Consider the following 26094-nt stretch of genomic DNA (forward strand, 5'->3'; position numbering starts at 1 on the left):
ATCCCTACAGTTTAACACAGTGCCTGACATATGGCAGGTGCTTAATAAATGTTTACTAACTGACTAATATCAAAATAGTCTTTGTATATTTAAACTGTGTGTGCTAGACAATCAAGAATGTTATATTGAAGAGGTACCACAGACAGAAGGGGCAAAGGTCATGATCCCAATGGGTTCATCCATGGAAGATGGATGAACCCCTTCATTTCTGTTACATAATTTTCTGTGGCCACCATCTACTTAAGCAAAAAGAGCCTTCTGTTTCAGATATGCCACAAAAGAGCATTTTGCTATAGTCTGGCTCTTTTTTTCCCCAATTATAATGTATTATTTCAATGCATTTCCAATTCCTTACACAGAAAATAACCATCTATCAATTTGGCTTCCTACACCAATTGCATTTTTAAAAAACAGTGTAGATTAATTGTACTTAATTAAAAAAGAATAACTAACATGTATATAGCTCTTACTATTAGTCTGGCTCTTTTTAATAACTGTTAGTGGTTATCACAGAACAATAACCACAATAATCTCATGTTGGGTGTACTCACAGAAAATTATAAAGTTAAGAAACTGTTTTCTGGTTGAAGCTTTTCTATTAAGAATTTTACACTAAAGTTTTCTTCACCAAAGTGTAAACTTCTGGACAGCATTAGGCTAGTTTGTGAATGATAATAAGGTAAGGAAATATATGTTTTTAAAACCATATTACTTAATGATAATTAATTTTTTCAATCACAACAGCAATTCTCAAAGACCATCTACTTAATTACAAAGGGGTTATGATCTATCATATGATGGATACTTGCTGATCTCATCAGCTCCCATGAATTCAGTGGAGGAAGTATCCAAACAAATAAAGTTATAGATCCTTGAAGTACTGATGTTTATTAGACATGCAAAATGGAGAATATCTGTCATTTGTATAATAAAAAGGTAAACATTAGGATATTAATGGTATGCCAGATGTTCAGAAACCCACTGATCTGTGGTGTTTTTTTCACTACAAAGAAGCAAAGAAATATTCTACTAAAAATAAATCATGGAGAGCCAAAAACCAAAAACAGAACACCCAGACAGTAAAGTATAGTGGAAAGAACACTGGGGTTTTGAAAGCAAGAAGTCTATGGGTAGGAACTAGGCTGTTATACTTGTTAGCTATGGGAAAATGGGCAAGACACTTCACCTCTCTGAAAAGCCTCAGCTTCTTCATCTGGAAGATGGAACTAGTATTTTTATTACCTGCATCACAGGATTGTTGTGACAAGAGTACTGTAAAAAACAAAGCATTATATATGTATTTAAGGGCTTTCATTAACTACACTATCAGCTATTTCGTTTGGCAGAAGAATACAGAAATCTTGCTTGAAAAGAAAGGAAGTTGGGGCAGCTAGGTGGTGCAGTGGATAAAACACCAGCCCTGGATTCAGGAGGACCTGAGTTCAAATCCAGCCTCAGACACTTGACAGTTACTAGCTGTGTGACCCTGGGAAAATCACTTAACCCTCAACTGCTCTACATTTAAGAAAAGAAAAAAAAAGGAAGTGGGATTATTTGCATCATTTAAATTGGAGAAACAGATAAGTTAACTCATTTATTCATAAATATAGCAATTTAGTTTTTCAGAACCTAATTTTCTTAAAAAATTATATAATATTCCATTCTATTTATGAACTGGAAAAAATAAAAAATTAAGAGTAGTGTTTAATTAAATTCTAGAATAACCTATTTTTTATGCAAAAAAAGTTCATACAAAAATCAAGCAGTGATTATGGCAAACCACATAATTTTAAATACACTAATTTTATTAGAAACAGAATTAAGTACAGTTATCATAAAGTCTTTACTAACTTAAGTTACACATTTAAAAGATCTGCTTGCTCTAACAGCAATTCAAAATATTGATGACATGAGACATGCTATAATTTTAATCATTTAGCTGTACGGTGCCTTCTTTGAAACTTTTTGTCTGCTTAAGACATTTAGAATATATTGTAAGTTGTTAACTAAAGCCAACCATTTAACATTTTTTAACCACATGTCTATTTTTGTTACAAAATTAAAAGCACAAATATACTTAAATTTTTCTCTACTTTATAATAATAAGATTCCATTAATATTTTTTTAAAGTTTACTAATGATTAAAATATGAAGCATACATCACATGTAGTTACAGGAAGAGTTAACTGCTCATACAAGCCAATGGAGGGAAACACAAAGATTGATGGAACAAGTTTTTCAGAAGAATATCACCCTAAAAACCCAGAGACTTCTGGAAGTCATTAATCCTATTCTGTCACAAATTCATTTTGTGATCACAAGTCACTTTAACCTCGTAAACTGAAGCAGATATACCTGAGTGATCTTCAGCAAGTGACTTAAACTCTTTAGGTGTTTCCTCACCTATAAAATGAAAGAATTGGGCTAAATGTTCTTTAAGGTACCTTCTTCTCTAAGAGGCCAAATAGGTTTAATCATACTTATTTTTCATTAAATTCCCAGTAAGAGAAAATGCTAGATTGTATCTAATAAACAATTAATTCAATTTTCAGTAGGGAATCTTCCTCATTACTCTATAATTACATTTTATGAACTTTTTTTGAAAATCAATATTCATGCTTTATTCATACTGAAAAAGAACTTAATCATTATTGCTACCTCTTAGAACCTTTAAAAAGATCCCTATCACTGTACTGGTTTAAACATACCTGGTTCATTATAGCCTTCTCTTAAGTATTGAATAAGACAAAAAATAAACCGTGGAAGAACAAATTCAGACATCATCAGTAAGTCTTTTGGGACACAAGGAATATTTGAACTTGATTTAATTTGATGTCTTTTGCAAAACCTGCAAGAGAAAAAAAGAAAAAAAATCATCAGTAGTGAGCTCCAATTTTCCAAGTATATGACATTTCTATTAACAACATTTAGAAGTAAGTTTCTGGAGATATAAAAGCAGGGCAGAAAAAATACCCTTATGATATTTTTTTAAGGTAACCAAAATACTGTTTCACTAGTCCTTTTAATGAAAAATGTTATAGGAAGTTTTTTTCCAAATCTACATAGTTTTATCATTCCTACAATGTTTGCTGATATTACAAATTTATTCAATTTGCATGATTAAACTTGTACCTATAACAGCGTATGCATACACGCGCGCGCACACACACACATATACACATATATGTGTGTGTGTATATATGTACAGTGTTCCAAAAGAATCTTAGTATAGTTTTAAGCTATTAAAGTTGCTCCCCCAAAAAACGCACAGACTTTTCAGATTATCTATATATGGTCAACAGATGGTAAAACAAGCCTCAGACACATGTAACCAAGCTGTCAAGACTAACCTGTAGTTAACCCAGTAGTAAATGTTTTCTGCCTCAGACACTAGCTGTGACCCTGGGCAAGTCACTAAATCCAGTTTCCTCATCTGTAAAATAAGCTGAAGAAGGAAATAGCAAACCACTCCAGCATCTCTGCCAAGACAACCCCAAATGGGGTCACAAAGAGTCAGGCATGATTGAAAAACGACTGAACAACAACAAATAGTTTTTTTTTACTTCAATAACACCATCCGAATTATCTGTTCTGCACTCTTAGTCCTATCAGAATCAAGGCACACACATCAATAGATCTCTAAGTCTTCAAATCTTTCTGGCTGCAACTAATTTCCACGTTTAACTGCAAGTTCAAAGTCACTAACACACAGAAAAAATATAAATACTGGCATTTTTACTATATTAGTTTGGTCTACCCACTGAATCTTCCTCCAATTATTACTTTTTTCCTTTCACAGGACCAACAATTTAGAGCTGGAAGAGACCTTGGATTTCATCTAGCTCCCCTTCATTTTACAGATAATGAAACTGAATTTAACTTTTCTTTCCCCTCCCATTTTACAAATGAGGAAACTGAGTTCCTATGTGCCCCAAAAATCAAAGAAGGAAAGTTGCCTGCAATTAGCAGCTTGTCATTTGAATTTCAACAAAATGTACTTCTATGATCATAAGATCATGTAAAGTAATCATAAAACGCCCTAAAGATTATGTAGCACACCACCCTCTTTTCAGTTTGGATCAGGAAACTGGGGTAAGAGAAGAAAATTGATTTACCCAGGGTCACATAAGCTAGAATTACAGAATCACAGAATTTCAGTTGGAAGAGACATCAGCATCAAGCTAGTACAACTCAGATCTGAAAATGAATCCTTTCTATAAAATACATACAAGTCATAATCCTATGCTTGAAGGCTTCCAATGAGAAGGAACACTGTCTTTTCCAAAGCAACCCATTACACTTCTGAGTAGCTCTAATTTTTAAAAATCTTTCCCTTATATCAAGTCAAATATAGCTCTCTAAAATTTCCATCCCTCTAGGGTTATTTACTTTGTACAAACATTGTTTTATAGGTCATGTTATACTCTCATGTCTTCATAGGTTAATTCTAAGATAATGAAAAAATTTAATTGTTATTTTAAATAGTGTTTTCCTATCACTGGTTTTATTATTTTTATTGGTAATAGATTGAATTGCTAGTGGTTTTGTGGGTTTTATTTCTAATCTTAACATCCATCCATCCCAGAAATCTTGGCATCTGCCTGAAAATGTCCTTCCAGACCAGAGCTCCATGACTACTACATACAATCAGTTTTGAAACATCCCTAGGGCTGAGCTTTCTGCATTGGTCAGTTGTGAACTCATCTAACCCAACTATGGGGATTACAATCAACCACCCAGGATGTTTTGCCAACTGTTCTGCCACCTGGGTATTCTCATTTGCATATTCCTACCCTTTTGCATTTCTAGAAAACAGTAATCAAATCAATACTACCATTGTTTCTAGAGAGGATATGACTTCAGTGTAACTCCACTCGCCATCCCATGACTTACTAGACTAAAAATTCTCTTGCCTGGCCACTACTAACTTTTATATGCGTTGTCTCTCCCTTAACAATGAGGGCAGGAATAGCCTTTACTTTTGTATTTTGTATCCTCAGCACCTATTATAGTGTTTCACACATGGTAACTAGGTGTTTAATGTTTCTTCTTTCTTTCATTGAAGTTACTTACTATCTCAGTCAAAATGCCAAGAGCATACTTTATAATACTGATCAAAAAATAAAATAAAATTCATATGGAAGAACAAAAGGCTTAAAAATATCCTGGCAATGGGGGCAGCTAGGTGGCACAGTGGACAGATAAAGCACCAACCCTGAATTCAGGAAGACCTGAGTTCAAATCCGGCCTCATACACTTGACACTTACTAGCTGTGTGACCCTGGGCAAGTCACTTAACCCCTGTTGCCCCACCCAAATATATATATATATATCCTGGCAAATATTTTCTGACAATGTGAAGGGAAATAAGCTTTTATTAAGCACCTACAAAGTACCAGCTATTATGCCAAATGCTTTTACAAATATTACTTCATTTGATCCTCACAACAACCCTGTGATGAGGTAAGTGCTATCATTATTAGCAAAGAAAAGGCTAAATGAAGTGGTGCATGAATACTTTGAGACCTGGGAATAAAAGCAACAATCATCAAAATCTTATCACTAGATAACATAGATGAGTGAAATAGATAAAATGAAATAGATTATCACAAACTAGAACCAGATAACTACAATAATGTAGCACTAGATAAATCTAAAATTTCAAAATACTGGGTAAAGTATTCATTACTTAATAATAATTCTCAGTAAAACTATAGTTTGGCAAAAAACAAGACAAGTATCAGTATGTCACACCATAATAACAAAATAAAATAAAAATTTTTAGCATCCCATTTAAAAAACAAAACAAGAAAGTGCTTCATTTTTCATAAGTATGGCCAAAGAACAAATTCCTAATATCATAACTTGGGAAAAATAAGAGATAAATATACTAATTTTACGATATAAAAAGCTTTTGTATAACAAAAAAGCAACATTCCTGAATGAGAAAAAGAAACGAAGGGAAAAAAACCTTTGCCTCAAAAGTTTTTTTAGCAAAAGTCTAAGATGTATGCAAAACTAACAAAAATCTATAAAATTAGGAGCCATTCTCCAGTAGCTAAGTGGTCAAATGACACAAAAAAGTTTTTTTTAAAGAAACAAAAAGTAACAACTATGTAGAAAATGCTTAAAATCTCTAATAATCAGAGAAATTAAAATTAAAACTGTGAATGTAACTTGGGGAAAATTCTAAATAAATAAATAAAGTAACAGAAAAAAAAACAACTGAAATTCTACCAGATTTCATCATATTGCCTAAGATAAGAATAAAATATGACAAAATCTACTGTTTGAACAACTATGATAAAGTAAGCCCTGCTTTATACTGTTGACAAAGCTATAAATGAGTCTGACCTTTTTTGAAAACTATGGAATTATACAATAAAAGTCATGCAAATGGGCATATCCTCTGACTCAGTGATCCCACTACCAGGCTATAACCCAAAGAGGTTATTAATAAGGAGAAAAAACCCATATGTATACAAAAATGTCCCTAGCAGCCCTTTAATAACAAACAAAGAAAAAATTAAAAGAACCCAGAAATAAATTAGGTTTGTTACAATTAACTAAGGAATGCCTGAATAAATTATGGTATATGAATAGAAAATGGAAAATTACTGAGCCATAGAAAACATCAAGTATGAAAAACTCCCCTCAAAAGGGAATATTTCTATAAAATATAACACTAAAAAGATAGTAAAACCAAAAGAACATACACCCACCACAATCAAGCAGTAAAGACAACAAAATCATGTTATAAACACAGGAAGAGGTAAAAAAGATGAGGAAAATAAGGATGATGTGAGTATTCTTTAGTTAATGTCAATTATATACATCTATTAGTTTGGAGTTAACAATTACTGAGAGGGGCAGCTAGGTGGTGCAGTGGATAAAGCACCAGGCCTGGATTCAGGACGACCTGAGTTCAAATCTAACCTCAGACACTTGACACTTACTAGCTGTGTGAACCTGGGCAAGTCATTTCACCCTCATTGCCCTGCAAAAAAAAGAATCCTAAAAAATAATTACTAAGTAAATTTTACTGAAACATACAATCATAATCTCTTGGTTTATCTGTCATTTTTCTTATACTATTATTCATAAGGCTGAATACTCATAGTGGTTAATGAAAATGAAAATTATATCTTTTTTTTAAAAAGCTAGAGATAAGTCCCTCACCTTAGGTGCAGGTGCACTCAAGTGTTGCTTACTACTATTTTCTCAAACTACCAGACCCTCTGAACTTCTGCCTCTTACTTGACTTTCTGAGAACTGTTTGCTCCAACCTGTCTCAGATGAGCCCCAGAGTGTGTAGATTCTTAGCCTGCTTTTGTCCACAAACATTTTCACTTCCTGATTCCCTGACCTCTGACTGGTACTAAATAATACAACCGATAGAGTTCTTATTCTTTGGGCTTCAACCTCCCCTTTAAAAAGGGTTTGTTAAGGGGCAGCTAGGTGGCACAGTAGATAGAGCACCGGTCCCTGGATTCAGGAGTACCTGAGTTCAAATCTAGCCTCAGACACTTCACACTTACTAGCTGTGTGACCCTGGGCAAGTGACTTAACCCCAATTGCCTCACCAAAAAAAAAAAAAGGTTTGTTATTTTTATTTTCAAATAACATGTTTTTTTAAAAACTTAATCATGATGGAAAATGTTCGCCACATCCAGAAAAAAGAACTGTGGATACAGATTGAACCACACTGTTTCTATGGTTGTTTTTTCTTTTTTGAAGTTTTTCCCATGGGGTCTGATTCTTCTTTCATGACATGATTAATGCAGAAATATGTCTAATGTGATTGTACATATATAACCTATATCAGATTGCTTTCTGTCTTGGGGAGGGGGGAGGGAAGGGAAGGAGGGAGAATAATTAGGAACTCAAAATCTTATAAAAACAAATGTTGAAAACTATTTTTACATGTAACTGGAAAATAATAAAATACTTTTAAGATTTAAAAAAACAACAACACCTTAATCTGTCCCTATCACACGCACACCCATCCCTAAGCAATTTTTTTAAACCCTCAATACAGAGCTACAGGGTCCAGTAAAACAAATTCCCATATTACTAGCTATGTCTGAAAATGTATGTTTCTTTCTACATTTTGTGTTCATTACATCTGTAAGTTGAGTGACATGTTTCATCATCATTCTTTTGGACTCCTAGTTTATCATTTTACCAGAGTTCTGAAGTCTTGTTTTTCTATGCAATGCTATCACTGTATAAATTGTTCTCCTAGTTCTGCTTACCTCACTCTGCATTAGTTCAGTTTCCTCTGTAATTGTCCCTCTCGTCATTTTTTACGGAACAGTAATATTCCATTATAATTTGTTTAGCCATTCCACACTCAGATAACACTCCTTTAGTTTCCAATTTTTAATTACAATGAAAAGAATTGCTATAAATATTTTGAACAAGCCATTATACAAAATGTCTTGATTGCTACCCATCCAGTCCTCCCCAACTACTATCCATTCCCCCAAAGTGGCAATTAACCTTTAACAAAATACAACTGTACTGAAATAGACTTGTTATTATCTTTCATTACAACATTCTCATCAAATGTTAGAAATCTAGATATTTCCTCACAATTTGGAGTTTTAAAAAATGTAATTCTGACTTGATCTTAAAAGCAAAGTATCAATTCATTTGGAAGAACAAAAGATCAAGAATTATCAAGGAAATTAATGGGGGGAAATGTGAAGGAAAATGGCCAATCAATACTAGATCTCAAACTGTATTATAAAGTGGTAATCATCAAAACAATCTGGTACTAAGCTGAGATAGAGTGGTGGATAAGTGGAACAGATTGGAACATATTGGGTACACAATACTCAGTGAGTAATGAGCAAAGTAATCTATTGTTTGACAAACTCAAAGATCCCAGCTTTTGGAAGAACTCACTATCTTACAAAAACTGTTGGGACAACTAGAAAGTGGTTTGGCAGAAACTAGGAATAGAGCAACATATCAAAACGTATACCACCAGAAGATCAAAATGGATACATGTGTCAGATATAAAGGGTGATACCATAAGCATATCAGGGGAGCATGGAATAGTTTATCTGTTACATCTATGGATAAAGGAAGAATTTACAACCAAACAAGTGACAAAGAGCATTATGAGATATAAAATAGGTCATTTTTTATTAAATTAAATAGATTTCACACAAACAAAACAAACGTGGCTAAAAATAGAAAGAAAATAGAAAACTGGGAGAAAAATTACAGCATTCATCTCTGATAAATGCCTCATTTCTCACATACATAGAGAACTGAGTCCAATTTATAAGAACACAAGTCATTCTCCAACTGATAAATGGTCAAAGGGTATGAACAAGTAGTTTTCAGATAAATAAATCAAATCCATTTATAATCATATGAAAAAATTCTCTAAATCACTATTGATCAGAGAAATACAAATTAAAACAACTCTGAGGTACTTCCTCACACCTATAAGATTGGCTAATATGACAAAAAAGGAAAATTATAATTGTTGGAAGGGATATAGGGAAATTGGGACACTAATGCCCTGTTGGAATTGTGAACTAATCCAACTATTCTAGAGAGCAAATAGCCCAACAAGCTATAAAACCGTGCATATGAAACCTTTAACCCAGTAATCCTACAACTAATTTTATATTTCAAAGAGATCAAAAAAAAGAAGGGAAAGTACCCATTTATAGAAAATATTTATAACAAGTCTTTTTGTGGTGTTGAAGAATTGGAAATTGTCTACTAACTGAGGAATGGCTGAACAAGTTGTGGCATATGACTATAATGAAATGCTATTGTGCTATAAGAAATAACAAGCAGGGGGGCAGCTAGGTGGCACAGTGGGTAAAGCACCAGCCCTGGATTCAGGAGTACCTGAGTTCAAATCCGGCCTCAGACACTTCACACTTACTAGCTGTGTGACCCTGGGCAAGTCACTTAACCCCCAATGTCCCGCAAAAAACAAAAAAAAACAAAGACATAACAAGCAGGACTTCAGAAAAACCTGGAAAGACTTATATGAACTGATGTAGAGTGAAATGAGCAGAACCAGGAGAACACTGTACATAGTGAAAGCAATAGTGTATGATGAGTCACTGTAAATGACTTAATTGTTCTCAGGAATACAATGATCTAAGACAATCCTGAAGGATTCATGATGAAAAAATGCTATCTCCCTCCAGAGAAAGAACTGATAGAATACCAAAGCACACTATTTTTCATTTTATGTGGGGCAGGGGGTGTTCAAGTTTTCCACAAAATGAATAATATGCAAATTTGTTTTAAATGATTGTACATGTAGAATCTATATCAGATTGCTTGCTGTATAAAGGAGAAGAGGGAAGGAGAGAATTCAGAACTCAAAATGTTTTAAAATGAATGTTAAAAAAAATACAAAATAATTTGGGGGACAGCTAGGTGGCTCAGTGGATAAAGCACCAGCCCTGGATTCAGGAGGACCTGAGTTCAAATCCGGCCTCAGACACTTGACACTTACTAGCTGTGTGACCCTGGGCAAGTCACTTAACCCTCATCGACCTGCTCAAAAAAAAAAAAAACCAATATAAAATGAATGTTAAACATTGTTTTTACATGTAGTTGGAAAAAAAAATTTTTTTTAAAACAGAAAAGGTATCTCTTCTCCAGCTTCCCAAACTAAGCCTGAACAAAAGGTTAGAAAGATAGGTATGAGAACTTACAAAAGCTGAGCCTTAATAGTTTCTGAACAGAAACCAATATATTTTGATATTAAGGAAATAATATCTTCATGAATAGTTGGTCAACAAGAATAAACAAGTTTTACCGATACATAACATTAAACAAATTTAAGATTTGTTATCATTAAAAATCAAAGTCAAAAAGTCAAAAGTTTGGATAGTAAATAGATGTCTTCCCCATAGTTCACACACTATTCAGGAGGCTCTGCCTTCCCTGAATTTTTAATAAAAAGTCCAATTCTCTTAACAACTTTCAAACATCCCAATTTTTGCTAACAAAGACTGTATTTTCACACTTTTGCTATCCTTCTTTATAAAGTAAGTCTTAGAGGCAAAAAGAGGAAAATATAACTATCACGGGGTAAGGAAGAATTAGCAAGAAAAATTATGTTGCAGGGGCAGCTAGGTGACACAGTGAATAAAACATCGGCCCTGGATTCAGGAAGACCTGAGTTCAAATCCAGCCTGAGACACTTGACACTTACTAGCTGTGTGACCCTGGGCAAGCCACTTAACCTTCGTTGCCCCTCAAAAAAAAAAAAAAAGTTGTGCATCTATAATTCCCTATTCAAGACTCATTCAAATGACCCATTATGGAACTATGCCCAAAGGGCTATGGGACTGTGCATACCCTTTGACCTAGTAATACCACTACTAGGTGTGTATCCCAAAGAGATCACAGAAAAGGGAAAAGAACCCACATGTACAAAAATATTTATAGCACCTCTCTTTGTGGTGGCAAAGAATTGGAAATCAAGGAAATGCCCATCAATTGGGGAATGGCTGAACAAGTTGTAGTATATGAATGTAATGGAATACTACTGTGCTTTAAGAAATAATGAGCAGGCAAATTTCAGAAAAACCTGGAAAGACTTAAGTGGACTGATGCTGAGTGAAGTGAGCAGAACCAGGAGAACATTTTACAGTAACAGCAACACTGTGTGATGATCAACTGTGATAGGCTTGGATTTTCTCAGCAGTGCAATGATCCAAGACAATTCCAAATTCGTGATGGAATACGTTCTCCATATCGAGAAAAAACAACTGTGGATTCTGAATACAGATTGAATTATACTGTTTCTACTTTTCAGTTGTTGTTTTTTTCCTTTTTTGACATTTTTCCCTTGAGTTCTGATTCTTCTTTCACAACATGACTAATGCAGAAATATGTCTAATGTGATTGTACATTTATAACCTATATCAGATTGCTTTCTGTCTTGGGGAGAGGGGGAGGGAAGGGAGGGAGGGAGAAAAATTTGGAACAAAAAATCTTATGAAAAGAAATGTTGAAAACTATCTTTACATGTAACTGGAAAATAATAAAATATTTTTATGATTAAAAAAAGAAAGAAAAATTATGTTCCAGGAGAAAAGATACAGAAAGGTAACATAAAAATAATCATTACTGTAACTGTTAATGGTTTCCTGGCCAATTACACCTGGGTTCTATTTATGATTTCTTCTTTCTCCTCTTTAATCTCAATCATTTCTCTGCTCTATTCTGGAGGCTACCAGGACGCCTTAAGATTTAAGGTCCTATGAGACAAGAGTCAACGTTTAAGACCTACTGAAAAAGAGAGAGAATAGGAAAAGAGAAAAAAGGAAGATCAATTAAGAGGGCAAAGGGTTCTGCTTTCTTCTCTTGAGTATTATCCCTTGGCAATTAAAACTATTTGGCTATCATGAAAACGTAAAATTCTCAGTTTCAATAAAATACACACCCTAAGAGTTTAAAATCTAGTAAGATGGTTTTCCGTATATAAATAGATAAGGAGAATAAACCATATTACATGCTAACTGCCTTATGGAAGTACAAAACAACATGCTATATGAGTCCAAGAAAATCATTAATAGAGAAGAGCTCAGGAGTCCTTTTACCATATTGCCAAAGGGGTCTATGACAAAGAAAAGTTTAAGAACCCTAACTGTGAAGTTAAGGAGGAAGATAGAGCTAAGAGGGTGGAGATAGGAAGCAGAATAGTACTCCACAAACTCCTCCTAACAGACTTAGAAAGTTCACCACATAGAATTCCAATAGGGAAATCCAGGGGAAAAAAATCTCTCTTTTAGTGACTTTCCTCATCTTGGACCCCATATAGCATATATAGGACCTCACATGGTGAGTCCTTTGTCTAGTCCAGTTAGGATGGGAAACAGACAAGGAGGTCTGTGGTCAACAGAGCAGGTAGGACAGGAATAGTTAGGACAAGGAGCACACTGTGCAGAGCATTCAGTTGCCCAGGGAGAGGCTGTACACCAGGGAAAGAGACAGTCTCAGACTCAGAGCAAAATATCCCGGGACTCACACTGAGGCACTGGAACAAGACAAATCTGAACTGGCAGCTGTGTTGCCTACTACCCAGTCCCAGGTGACAGAGCCCAGCCCTAACAGCACACCCCTAACAGCAAGTCTAAAATTAGGAAATAGGCTCAAAGAATGAGCAAACAAAAAAGAACTCTACCATCACTCTACTATTATGGTAGCAGGGACACTCAAGACTCCAAAACATTTATGTACATTATTATCTCAGAGAAAAACACTACTTGGGTATAAACTCAACTAGGATTCCTAGAACAGATAAAGCTTGAGTTAAAAAAAAAAAGAATTTTAAAATGTTTTTTTAAATGTAATGAGAACACCTATAGAAAACATTGGAAAAGAAATAAGAGCTATGAAAAAAAGAATTAGAAAGGGAATTACCAGTTTGGCACAAAAGGCTCAAAACCTTGCCCAAGAAACAAAAACCCTGACAATTCAAATGGATCAAGAAGAAGCCAAAGGGGGCAGCTAGGTGGTGCAGTGGATAGAGCACCGGCCCTGGAGTCAGGAGTACCTGAGTTCAAATCCGGCCTCAGACACTTAACACTTACTAGCTGTGTGACCCTAGGCAAGTCACTTAACCCCAATTGCCTCACCAAAAAAAAAAAAGAAAAGAAGCCAATGACTCCATGTGGCAACAAGAAATACTAAAAACAAAGTAAAAAGACTAAAAATGTATTAGAAAATATAAATTATTCCATACAAAACAAGTGACTTGGAAAATTGATGGAAGAGAAAAAAAATTAATAGTCATTAGACTCTCTAAGCACCATTACCACCCCTCTCTCCAAAAGCCTAGATATCCTATTTCTAGAAATCTTAAAAAGAAAACTGCCCAGATCTTTTAGAACCAGAGGACAAAGTGAAAATAAAAAGAACTCACCTGGTTACCTCCTAAAAGAAACCCCAAAATGAAAACTCCCAGGATCACAGCTAAAATCCAGAGCTTCTAGGTCCAAAGGGAAAAAAAAATGCATGCATGCAGAGAGAAAAAATTCAAGTACCCAAGAGTCACAGACAGGATCACAAATAATTTAGCAGCCACCCCAACAAAGGAGCAGAGACCTTGGAATATGATATTCCAAAAGGCAAAAGATGGGCTCATACCTAAGAATAACTTACCAAGCAAAAAGGAATATAATGCTATAAGAGAAAAAAACAGACTTTTATGAAATACTACTAACAAGCATTCCTGATGAAAAGACCATAGCTACAGAGAAACTTTAAAATACAAAACACTAGACCGAAGAGAAACATTAAAAGGTACGAATAAATAAAGGACCAAGTAAGTATTATTTACATTCATATATGGTGAAATACATGTGTCCCTTCTGATCCCAATCCCATCAAGGTTCATAGAGGGAGTCCAATTAAATAAGGCCTAGGAGTGGTTCTGTTATGTTGTGATGATCTTAAGAAAATAGAAAGAGAGAGGAAGAAGAATACATTTGGGGAAGAAGGAAAGAGAATATTCTTTCATATAATGAGGTTGTACAAATAGACATCCATACAGATAAGGAAGAGAGAGTTGAGGGGTGGTAGCTGACACAAGAACCTCAAAAGAAGGGACACAAATGCACACAAAGAGCTGGGTACAGAATTAACTTTTTCTTTTTTTTTTTTTTTTTAGTAAGGCAATTGGGGTTAAGTGACTTGCCCAGGGTCACACAGCTAGTAAGTGTTAAGTGTCTGAGGTCAGATTTGAACTCAGGTACTCCTGCCTCCAGGGCCAGTGCTCTATCCACTGCGCCACCTAGCTGCCCCCAGAATTAACTTTTTCAACAGAAAAATAGGAGGAAAGGGGGAGAGCAAGGTGGGAGAATTAGGATGATAAAGGATGGATTAGTTCTAAGCAAAACAAAATCTAAGAATGCAGAGAAATATTTATAACTCTTTTTGAGGAGAAAAATAATGGGGATCTGAGGGTGTGACACTAAGTTGGGGTATGGACAAACAAGTTATGATGTATAAATGTGATGGAATTCTATTCTGATGTAAGAAATGACAGAATGTAGAGGATCTCAGAGAATGCAGAATGAGACAAATATTTTTTAGGACATGACCAATGTGGAAATTTGTTTTGATTGACTATACGTGTGTAACACGTTTTGTTTTTCTTGTCATCACCATTGGGAGAGGGGAGAGGGGATAAAAAAAAAGGGAGAAAAGAAAAGGGGAAAAGGTGGATCATAATTGATTAAAACAAAATTTTTTTTTTTTAAACTCTCAGGGAATTCTGATCAAGACTATGACCAACCACAATCCCTGAGGACTCATGATGAAATACGCTGCCCACGTCCTGATAGGAGTACAGATTAAGACATGATTTTTTTTAGATATGACCAATCAGAAATTTGTTTTGCATGCTGCCTACATCCTGACAGGAATACAGATTAAGACATAATTTTTTTTTAGATATGACCAATCAGAAATTTTGGTTTGCTTCACTATTCCTTTGTTATCCTGTCATGTCTGACTCTTCACAATCCCATTTGGAGTTTTCTTGGCAAAGATACAGGACTGGTTAAAAAAAAAAAAAGATACGGGACTGGTTTGCCATTTCCTTTTTCAGCTCATTTTACAGATGAGGGAAACAAGGCAAACAAGGGTTATGTGAATTGCCCAGGGTCACACAGCTAATAAATGTCTGAGGTCATATTTGAAGTCATATCTTCCTGACTCCGGGCCTGCTGCTCTATCCACTGCACCACCTAGATGCCCTTGCTTGACTATACATGCTTGTAAAAGGGGGGTTGTTTTTCTTGCTTTCTCAATTAGGGTAAGAGGGGGAGGATTAAGTAGAAGGAAGAGAAGACTAATCTTTGTTTGAAAATAAAATAAATATTTAAAAGAAAAATAGGAGGCAAAAAATTCCTAGCAGAAGAAATAATGCAAAGACATAAATGCAGAACATGTTCAAGAGAAAGAGGATAATCTAGTTTGGAAAGAGCACACAGTACATGAAAGGAAATAGTACGAAATAAGGTCAGAATATGAAAAACCTCAAACGCCTGAAAGTTATTAGAGAAATCTGATCTGTAAGGGACCTTGGATACCTAGTCCAATCCCCTTTATTTACAAATGAGTAAAGTGAGCGGCAGAGAGGTAAAGTGCCTTGCCCAAAGCCACAGAGGGAGAAACCCAGGTCCTCTGACTCCAAAATCCAAGCCTTTCCACTATACTGGGATTGGAAAAAAGGGATCAACCAAAGAACCTCCTTTTAAGCAAAGTGAGGGAAAAGAAAATGACTGTTAAGAGGCTTCTTCGTATACTTCCTCTATAGGGAGCATTCCCAACTCTATCATTTCCCTTTCCCTTACTCTTTCGAGCTACCACCATAAAAACCAAGTACTATTTGAGAAAAATAACTTTTCTACCTACATCATTTCTTAAAATGGTAAAGTTAACAACTAGAATAACATAAAGTCTTAATGACAACTAATAAAAATACATTAGATATGTTAACTAACCTACAATCAACCTACAAACATTTATTAAATGGCTATTGACAAAGACAAAAGTGAAACAATCTCTACTCTCAGGAAGCTTACATTCTATCAGTGAAGATGATGTGTACATACAAGTTTATATTGGATAAATACAAAATAAGTACAGTGTAATTTAAGAAGGGAGAGCACTAGCAGATGGCAGGAGTCAGAATCAGTAAGGGCTTCACATAGAAGGCAGTAAGTGAACTTAGTCTTGAAGGAAACAAAGGATTCCAAGAAGCTTACACGAATAGAAAGTGAATTCAAGGGATAGGAGAGAGAGTATAAAGGTATGGCAATCGTGCCATTTGTGAGGAAGAGGAATAAAGTCAGTTTGACTGACCCTATGATGAGCTTGAAAGGTAGGCAAGGGCCAGGTTGTAAAGGGCATTCTCCAGTCTTAGGGATACCAATATAATTTTTCTCCAAAGTCCTTTTTTTCCCCAAAGTTCTTGAAATTCTTCTGCTAAGAGTAGAGAGAAAGCCACAATTAAATACTGTTAAGAGCTCACATTCACATAAGGATTTAAGGATAAAAATCACATTCTTCACAACTCTATCAGACAGATAGTATAAGTACTACTATCCTCATTTTTACAGATGTGAAAATTGAAGCTAAGGGGCACTGATGAAAGTTGCACATATACTAATCATCAGAGATGGGATTCAGACCCTCTGTCACCTGACTCAGTAGAGGGTCAAGCTCTTTCCACTACATCACAGATGCAAGTATATAATTATTTTAATATCAACCATCTACCCCCTCCACTCAGGACAACTGCAGGTGGAAGGGACATCAGCATCTGATAATGATGACAATTCTGAGGTCATTAGTGACCTCTGCAAGAACTGTTTCAGGGGGGCAGCTAGATGGCATAGTGGATAAAGCACCAGCCCTGGATTCAGGAGGACCCAAGTTCAAATATGACCTCAGACACTTAACACTTAATAGCTGTGTGACCCTGGACAAGTCACTTAACCCTCATTTCCCTGCAACCAAAAAAATAAAAGTTTCAGTAGTTGCAGACGCTGAAATCAGTTTTTCAAGGGATTAGGAATGTTTTGAGGCTATTAAGGCAAAAAGTACTTTATTCTTCAGAGAAAGCTGGTAGTAAAAGAAAGATATTCAAGTCACTAATGAAACTTCTCAAGAAATATCTCTAAAACATTAAATTAACATTTAAGAAGTAACATGGTATATAGAAAGAATACTAGAACAGGAGTCAGGACAACTTTAGGCTCAAATTTCAGTTTTGCCAATTACTAGCAATGTGACCTACTACACATCCCTCAAAGGTAGGTACAAGGATCAAATGAGAATGTCTTACAGAACCATTTGCTGAACTGTAAACCCTATGCAAATGTAGTGGTATTATTACAAGGACCAAATAAAACAATCTTGTATGATACATTTTTTCTTTATGTTTCTTGTTCATTATAAATAATTTAATGTAAGTAGGTATAAAGTTTTTTAATGCGGATTGTATTGTCTGTTGTAATGGGCTTTTTGACTAAAATTTAATTGACAGGAAAGAAACTCAGGGAAATGTAAAAATGGAGAGAAAAGCCTTACTAGGGAAAAGAGGTAGACAACTTAACTAGAAGAAAGGTAAAATACTCAAAGGAACTATATTTAAAATTGGTAGAGTCATGAAAGTAATGAATTGTCTACCCAATATGAAACCTGGAAAAAGGAAAAAACAGTAAAATTCATAGCTACTCAACATCAATAAAGAAGTACTTGGCCTAGGGAATTCAAATCCAACTTTGTCATAACGGTGAACCCCTAAAATAGGAAAGGCCAAAACAACAGATATTATTCTATCCTGCATGAAATGTCCCTTAATGTCATCCAACTCCCTTGTTACCAAATTACTTTGTGGTGTGCATTCCTTAGTGGACCTGCTAGCAAACCAGAAAAGAGATTATTTCAAAACAAGAGAAACAACAGTTATGGTACATTAACCAAATATATTTCCCACTGTAAAATTGAAAAACTGTAATTATATTTTACAAGTCAGTTTCCTACAAGGTTAGTTATCATAAAGTTTTATCAACACTGGATGATCTGTGAAAAATAAAGTTTGTCCTACCTTCAAGGCTAAAGATCTATTTCTGGAGCAGATGTAAGTAACCCCAAATGTGTTACAACTATGGATAGATAACATAGGAACTAGAATTTGAACAAAAAAGCCAAAGGCCATAGCTGTGTTCTAGAGGAAACAAAGGATTTTTCAACCCATAATCATTTCTATTTTTTTTTCTTGGTCTTTTTGGTAGGGCAATGAGGGTTAAGTGACTTGCCCAGGGTCACACAGCTAGTAAGTGTCAAGTGTTTGAGGCCATATTTGAACTCAGGTCCTCCTGAATTCAGGGCTGGTGCTTTACCCACTACGCCACCTAGCTGCCCCCATAATCATTTCTAAAGATAAGACTTGCCAGTCTGTTAAATACCAGATTTTTCTGGCCTGCCAAATCACAAATTTTCAATTTTAAAAAATTTCCAAAGGATAAGTTATAATCTGTACAACTGAAGTAATTAATTACTAATCAATTAGACTACAAATCTACCAAAGTTACACTTTATATTTTTATTCAGGGTGTGTGAATGTCTAAAAATGCCTAATTTTGGCTTTAAATATTATACTTTAAAATTTTAAATATGTCCAAACCTTGCTTTAAGAACTATATGTTTTAAGGAAATCTAAATGTATTGCCAAAGAACTCTTTATAAAATTCTATGATGGCAATCACATAAAAACTTCTATTAACAAACTAAATTTTTAAAATGTGTATAAGTTAACGTATGCCAAAAACGTAGATCCATCATTCTCATTCATATATTTAAGTTGGGCTAAAATTTAAGAGAGCAAAATAATATATTTTAATAACCTTAAAGATAAAAGCTATCAACCAAAAAGCATTTAACCATATACTAAATCCTGGTCACTGTGCTGTCAAAAATTTTATTTTTCAAACAACATGTAATTATAGATGGAATATAATGAAAAATTATAAATGGAACATAATAAAACATATGGGAGGAAGAAGTTTTATGAGAAATTATTATTGAGGGGCAGCTAGGTGGCGCAGTGGATAGAGCACCAGCCCTGGATTCAGGAGTACCTGAGTTCAAATCTGGCCTCAGACACTTAACACTTACTAGCTGTGTGACCCTGGGCAAGTCACTTAACCCCAAATGCCCCGCAAAAAAAAAAAAGAAAAAGAAAAAGAAAAAAAGAGAAATTATTATTGATAACCAATATCTTGGGAAGATTCAGAGCTTCCCACCTCTTTCCAAGCCCTGACTTTTAGAGGTCCAGTTTCTCCTTGAAATAAAATTGCATTGAATCTCTTTATCTTGATTAGACCTATGCCAAGCTTGAAAGGAATCTAAGGCAGGGGAAGCTCATTGTGTTCTACTCAAGCTTGGGTGGAAACAGATCTTTTTGTCTACATAGGAAGGCCTCTCCATCCAGGGAGGGGTCACTCAGCCCACCGCTGAAAAGGGTATACATTCTTGGAACTGATAGCCCAAGTCTGGGGATGGTCTGGTATAGCCCTTCATTTTAATATAGCCTACCTCCAAATTAAATTAACAATTAGATTTGATTGCTGCTTGATGAACCACCCACTGTTTCAAGTATATATAAGTTATGACTGTCTTTGTTCTAGGCCAATGACTATCTTTTTTATTAATAACCTGCTAGCATTATTAGTAAAATGATTCAATTACCCAGAAACTATATCTGTCAAATTTTTAATGATCAGAATTTATAATTATATATATATATTAGACTTAAGCACAACTTTTCTTATCAATTTCTCTGAGATGAGCTATAAATTTTTTTCAAAATATTGTGCTTTATAATCTAAAATCCAAGCACTCTAAGGCAGAAAAATTGTTGAGCATTCATGAAATGGAACAGCTAGGTGGCACAGTGGATAAAGCACCAGGCCTGGATTCAGGAGGACCTGAGTTGAAATCCAGCCTCAGACACTTGACACTTACTAGCTGTGTGACCCTGGGTAAGTCATTTAACCCTCATTTCCCCACCAAAAAAAAAAAGAATACTCATGAAATATTAGAAGAAGGGAAACTAGTTAACTGGGGCGGGGGGGGGGGGGGGGGGGGGATCTTTGCAGCATATTTCCCTGATAAAAAGGTCTGCTATCCATCCAAGAAATATCACTGATACAAACATAAAAAAGAGCCACTTCCCCAATAGTTAAAGGATTTTAATTGGCAGTTTTAAAATTAAGAAATATAAGCTATGTAACCCATTATGGCATCTTTAAAATAGGTTTGAGGGGTAGGAGGAATAGACTGGGGGAGGGGGGAGGGGAGAGGTAGAATGGGGAGAGGTAACTCACATGAAGGAAACAAGAAAAAAGCCTATGGCGGGGAGGGGAAGAGGGGGAGTGAGTGAACCTCACTATCATCAGAATTGGCTCAAAGAGGGAATAACATACATACTCAAGCAGGTATAGTAATATATTTTTTCCCTGAGGAAAAGTGGGAGGAGAAGGAGTGGAGGGGTGGGGAGAAGAGGGGAAGGAGGGAAGTTTGGGGGAGGGAGCTGTAAAAAGCAAAGCACTTTTGAGGAAGGTGAAGATATTCGGCATAACACCAAATGTATGACATAAATTGAATTGCTTGATTTCATAGGGAGAGTTGAGGAGGGAGGGAGGAAGAAAAATTTAGGAGAGAGTAATCTATTTAACCCTACAGGAAAGTAGGAGGGGAGGGTGAATGAAAGGAGGGTAGAGGGGGGAGGGGGCAGTCAGTAGCAAAACACTTTTGAGGAGCATTAGGGCAAAATAAGGTAGACAATAGAATAAATATCATTGGAAGGGAATGGGATGGAGGGAAATAGTTATGATAATTGACTACAATGTCAAAATGTTTGGTACCTAGTCTGCTGGGCTATTGTGAAGAAAATTCTCTATCAAGTTCAAGGTACGATATAAAAATTATGATGAACAGGATGCTATCAGAAAAACCTGGAAAGACCCACATGAACTGAAGCAGAGAGAAATGTACTGTATACAAAATAACAGCATTAGTGTAAGATGATCTGCTAGGAAGCCCGTGGTTATTTTCAGCAAGGCAATGATCCAATATAACTCTGAAGAACTTAGGAAAATTGCAGTCCATCTACAGAGAAAGAACTGATGGTATCTGAAAACAGATTAAAACACATTTTTTTTGACAATTCCTTAATCTGAAGTTTTATTTTTATCTGTTTTCTCTCACAACCTAGATAATGTAGAATTGTTTGCCATGACTACTCATGTATAATATATGTTGAATTGTATGAGTTCTTGGGGCGGGGGTGGGAGGGGAGGAAGAGAAGTTGGAAGGCAAAGTTTAAAAAAAAATTGATGTCAAAATTTGCTTTTGCATGTAATTTGGAAAATAAAAGTCTAAAAAATAAAATAAAACAAAACAATAGGGGCAGTTAGGTGGCGCAGTGAATAGATCAGGGGCCCTGGAGTCAGGAGGACATGAGTTCAAATCCAGCCTCAGACACTTAACACTTACTAGCTGTATGACCCTGGGCAAGTCACTTAACCCCAATTGCCTCACCAAAAAAATAAAATAAAATAAAATTTAAAAGATAAAACAATAGCTGCAACAGCAACAGAATAAAAATTGTACACATTAAAAAAAAGAAATAAAAGCTATCATCAACAAATGAAAAAATGCTCCAAATCACTAATAATAAAGATAAATAACAAAGGTTGGAAGGTATGAGAGAAAATGAGCATTCCACTATTGGTGGAACTATGAAGTGGTTCAGCCATTCTGGAAAACAATTTGGGATTCTGTCCCAAAAGTTACTAAACTGGGTATATCCTTCGACTCAGCAATATAATATAATAAGCCTCTGCCCTACCCCAAAAGAGCTCAAAGGAAGAGGAAAAGGACCCATACATACAAAAATAGTCATAGCAGCTTCTTTTGTGGTGCTAAAGAACTAGAAACTAAGGGGTCTGGTCATCAATTGGGAAATGGCTAAACAAAATTTAATATGAATGTAATAGAAGATAGCGTGCTCTAAGAAATGATAAAGGAGTGGTTACAGAGAAACCGGGGAAAACTTATACAAATTGATGAAGAATGAAGTGAACAGACCCCAGAAGAACAATATCTACAATAACAACACTGTCAAGACAACAACTTTAAGAAAAATCAACATAATAACCAACCACAATTCTAGAGGACCTATGATGAAACAAGCTACCCACCACCTAACAGGGAAGTAATGATTTCAGGATGCAGATTTTTTTTTTTTTGGACATCACCAATGTAGAAATTTGTTTTAACTGACTATGCATAATTGTTACAGATATGTATTTGATGTATTTTATTTTTGTGTATTATGCATATTTAATTTTTCTTCTTTTCAATGAGGCAGACAGGAGAAAGAAAAAGATTTTTGACAACTAAAAAATAATTAATTTAAAAGAAAAAATAAATCACTAATAAGAGAAAAGCAAATGAGAGGTCCTACTTCTTCATAACCATCAGAATGGAAAACATGACAAAAGAGGAAAATGGCAATGGTTGGAGAGGCTTGAATATTGGCACACTAATGCAGTGTTGGTGGAGCTAAAAAGTAGACTGACCTTTCAGGAAAACCACCTGTAACTAAATATGCCCCAAGTCACTAAGCTATACAGACTCTTCGATATAGCAATACCACTACTATGTATATATTCCAAAGAGGTAAAAAAAAAAAAAGAGGAAAAAAACACAAAAATATTTATAGCAGCATTTTTTGTTGTAGCAAAGGACTAGAAATAAAGTGAGTGTCCAATAATTATGGAAAGACTGAACAAATTATTGTGAACATAAAGGAATATTACTATGCTGTAAGAAATTACAAAATTGATAGATTCAGAAAAACCTGAGATTTATATGAATTGATACAGAATGAAATGGAAGGAAGGAATCGAGCATTTATTAAGCACCAATTACAATGTTAGGCACTGTGCTAAGTGTTTTACAAATATTATCCATTTAATCCTTTAAAAAGACTGATGATGAACATGCCTCCCACCTCTTAGTAGAGAAAAGATGTACCAGACATACAAAAGGAGACATTTTCAGACCCAGCAATACATTAGTATTTCTTTTTTGTTTTGTTTTTTTTGTTTGTTTTTGGTGAGGCAGTTGGGGTTAAGTGACTTGCCCAGGGTCACACAGCTAGTAAGTGTTAAGTGTCTGAGTCTGGATTTGAACTCAGGTACTCCTGAATCCAGGGTCGGTGCCTTATCCACTGCACCATCTAGCTGCCCCACATTAGTATTTCTTAACCATAATTATTTATTACAAGGGAGGGCTTGTATTTGGTGAGGTGATGAGTTAGAGGGTAGTAAAATGCAAAAGAGAGAGAGAGAGAGAAGATAGGAATGGAAACATTTGAAAAATACAAAGAAGAGAACAAAATTTAGAAAGTACAGGGCAAATGTTACTACCTTATGAATATAAACTGTAAAAAAAAAAACTTAAATTCACAACTTCACATACAATCATCTTTTCTGTTCTTCTTTATACAATAAAATGTTGTTAATGAATATAAAATTCATAGTAAGAAAGAAGAGGTATAGACACCCAAATATAAAGTGACTTATGGAATGACTAATGGAATATGTATTGAATAGAAAATGAATCATCCACTAAAGTCCTACTCTGCTGTCTTGTTTGTGGCAGGAAGGTGACCCTGCATTCTGAAAGGCTATGCCAGTGGAATGTAAACTCTAGAAGGTTCTATACCAAGCTAAAAAGGATTTCAGAGTCTAGCTAAGTTAAAAGAAACTCATCACCAAGTCAGGTAAAAAATGGCCAAAGCAAAGGTCTCAAAGACCTCCTACTGAATTACACGGGGATTATAATCTGCATTGATGCAAGGATACTCCCACCAACAAATTACTGATACTTGACATGTGGAAGAAAAAAAGAACCCTATTATGTCACAACTAATGATTTATGTTATAGATATTCATTTAAATATTTTGCCAAATAAAAAATAAAATTACACATGGGGTCTAAAATGGGGCTGGTCCTATTGAAATTCAAATCATCTCTTATGCCCTTTAATTATACTACTGTATATGTTTAACCAATGTTAAGTAATACTTATCCTTAAACCTTCCCAAATTAATAACTGATGTGTATCTGTGGAGTTGAAAAAAACGCCAAGAATTTATCAATATAATTTTACTTAAATTTACACAAAACATTTTTCTTTCATATTTTTGTTTATCACTTGCTCAACAATGCTGAGAATCTCAAGCTGTGAAGAAATGGTTATACAGTCCTAAGAAATGAAGGAACACTACTGGATATCTTAAAAATTCCATTGTTTAAAAATCTGTTCAGAGGGGCAGCTAGGTGGCGCAGTGGATAGAGCACTGGCCCTGGATTCAGGAGGACCTGAGTTCAAATCCAGCCTCAGACACTTGATACTAACTGTGTGATCTTGGGCAAGTCACTTAACCCCAAATGCCTCACCAAAAAAAAAAAAGAAAAAATCTGTTCAGAGACCATTACTCCTAAGAACTAAGGTTTTCTTTTTATATCACAGTATGTTATAATGCCCCTATAATCCCTAGGGATGTCTATTAATTTTACTCAGAGATAATGTTAGTTGGTAGTGGGTAATGCTGGTTAAATCCTGGAAACTGAGCATAATACACAACACACGCTACTGATAAAGTTAATACATGCTTTGGATAGTTAATAACCATGATATTCAGTTACCAGTATTCCAGAAAAATAAATTGGAGATTTACTTTATAACTCATTTTGATTATAGCATAAGAAAAGTTTTTATACTTCAGCTCCTACATTCCACCTCCATTACCAAGAATGGCTAAGTATGCTAGTCTTAAAGAAAAGGACTTATGAATCATTATTTATATAACAAGTTTTGAATTAGGGAAAAGAACAAGCATTTATATAGAACCTACTACATGCCAGTCACCGTACTAAGCACCTTACCAAAAAATCTCATCTAATTCTTTACGACAACCCTGCAAGGGAGATATTATTACCCCATTTTACAGTTGAGGAAACTGAGGCAAACAGAGGTTAAATGACTTGCCCTGGGACAGATCTGAACTCAGGTCTTCCTGAATCCTGGCCAAATAACTTTTTTTGTTAAGGTACAAAGAATCCTGACAAAAACTGAAAAGAATTTACAAACAATGCCTCTTCTTTGAATGCCATAATACAGGGGCATTACTTCATTAACATATTCATAATATTTCAAAATAAATGTTCATACTCCAGATTTACAAGTAATTAATTCTTAGAATAAAAAATTTTGTTCAATTCATCTTCACATACCAGAACCAACCACTGCATAGCAAAGTAGATTTTCCATTTTATGTTTCTTTTAAATTCATTAGAACACTTAATGACAATATTTGCCCAATTCAGTAATGGCAAAGCAGAAAGTAAATAATACATTTACATCTGTTTAACTATTAGTAATTTCCTGTTTTCCACAGCCTTAATGATCACATCCAACACTTAATCCATAGAGTAAAAAAAAAG

General features: G+C 35.0%; 1 protein-coding gene across 8 annotated transcripts in view; it reads right to left on the reverse strand.

The window, feature by feature from the left end:
- The window catches only part of UBR3 (ubiquitin protein ligase E3 component n-recognin 3), a 283992-nt gene that overhangs the window by 252711 nt on the left and 5187 nt on the right, over positions 1–26094 (reverse strand). For all 8 annotated transcript variants that reach the window (XM_043992858.1, XM_043992853.1, XM_043992859.1 and 5 more), the window contains exon 2: positions 2709–2848. In XM_043992858.1, coding sequence (XP_043848793.1) covers positions 2709–2848 — 140 coding nt within the window. The remainder of the gene's footprint in view (positions 1–2708; positions 2849–26094) is intronic.

Source organism: Dromiciops gliroides, chromosome 3 (assembly GCF_019393635.1).
Source record: "Dromiciops gliroides isolate mDroGli1 chromosome 3, mDroGli1.pri, whole genome shotgun sequence".
Classification (NCBI taxonomy): domain Eukaryota; kingdom Metazoa; phylum Chordata; class Mammalia; order Microbiotheria; family Microbiotheriidae; genus Dromiciops; species Dromiciops gliroides.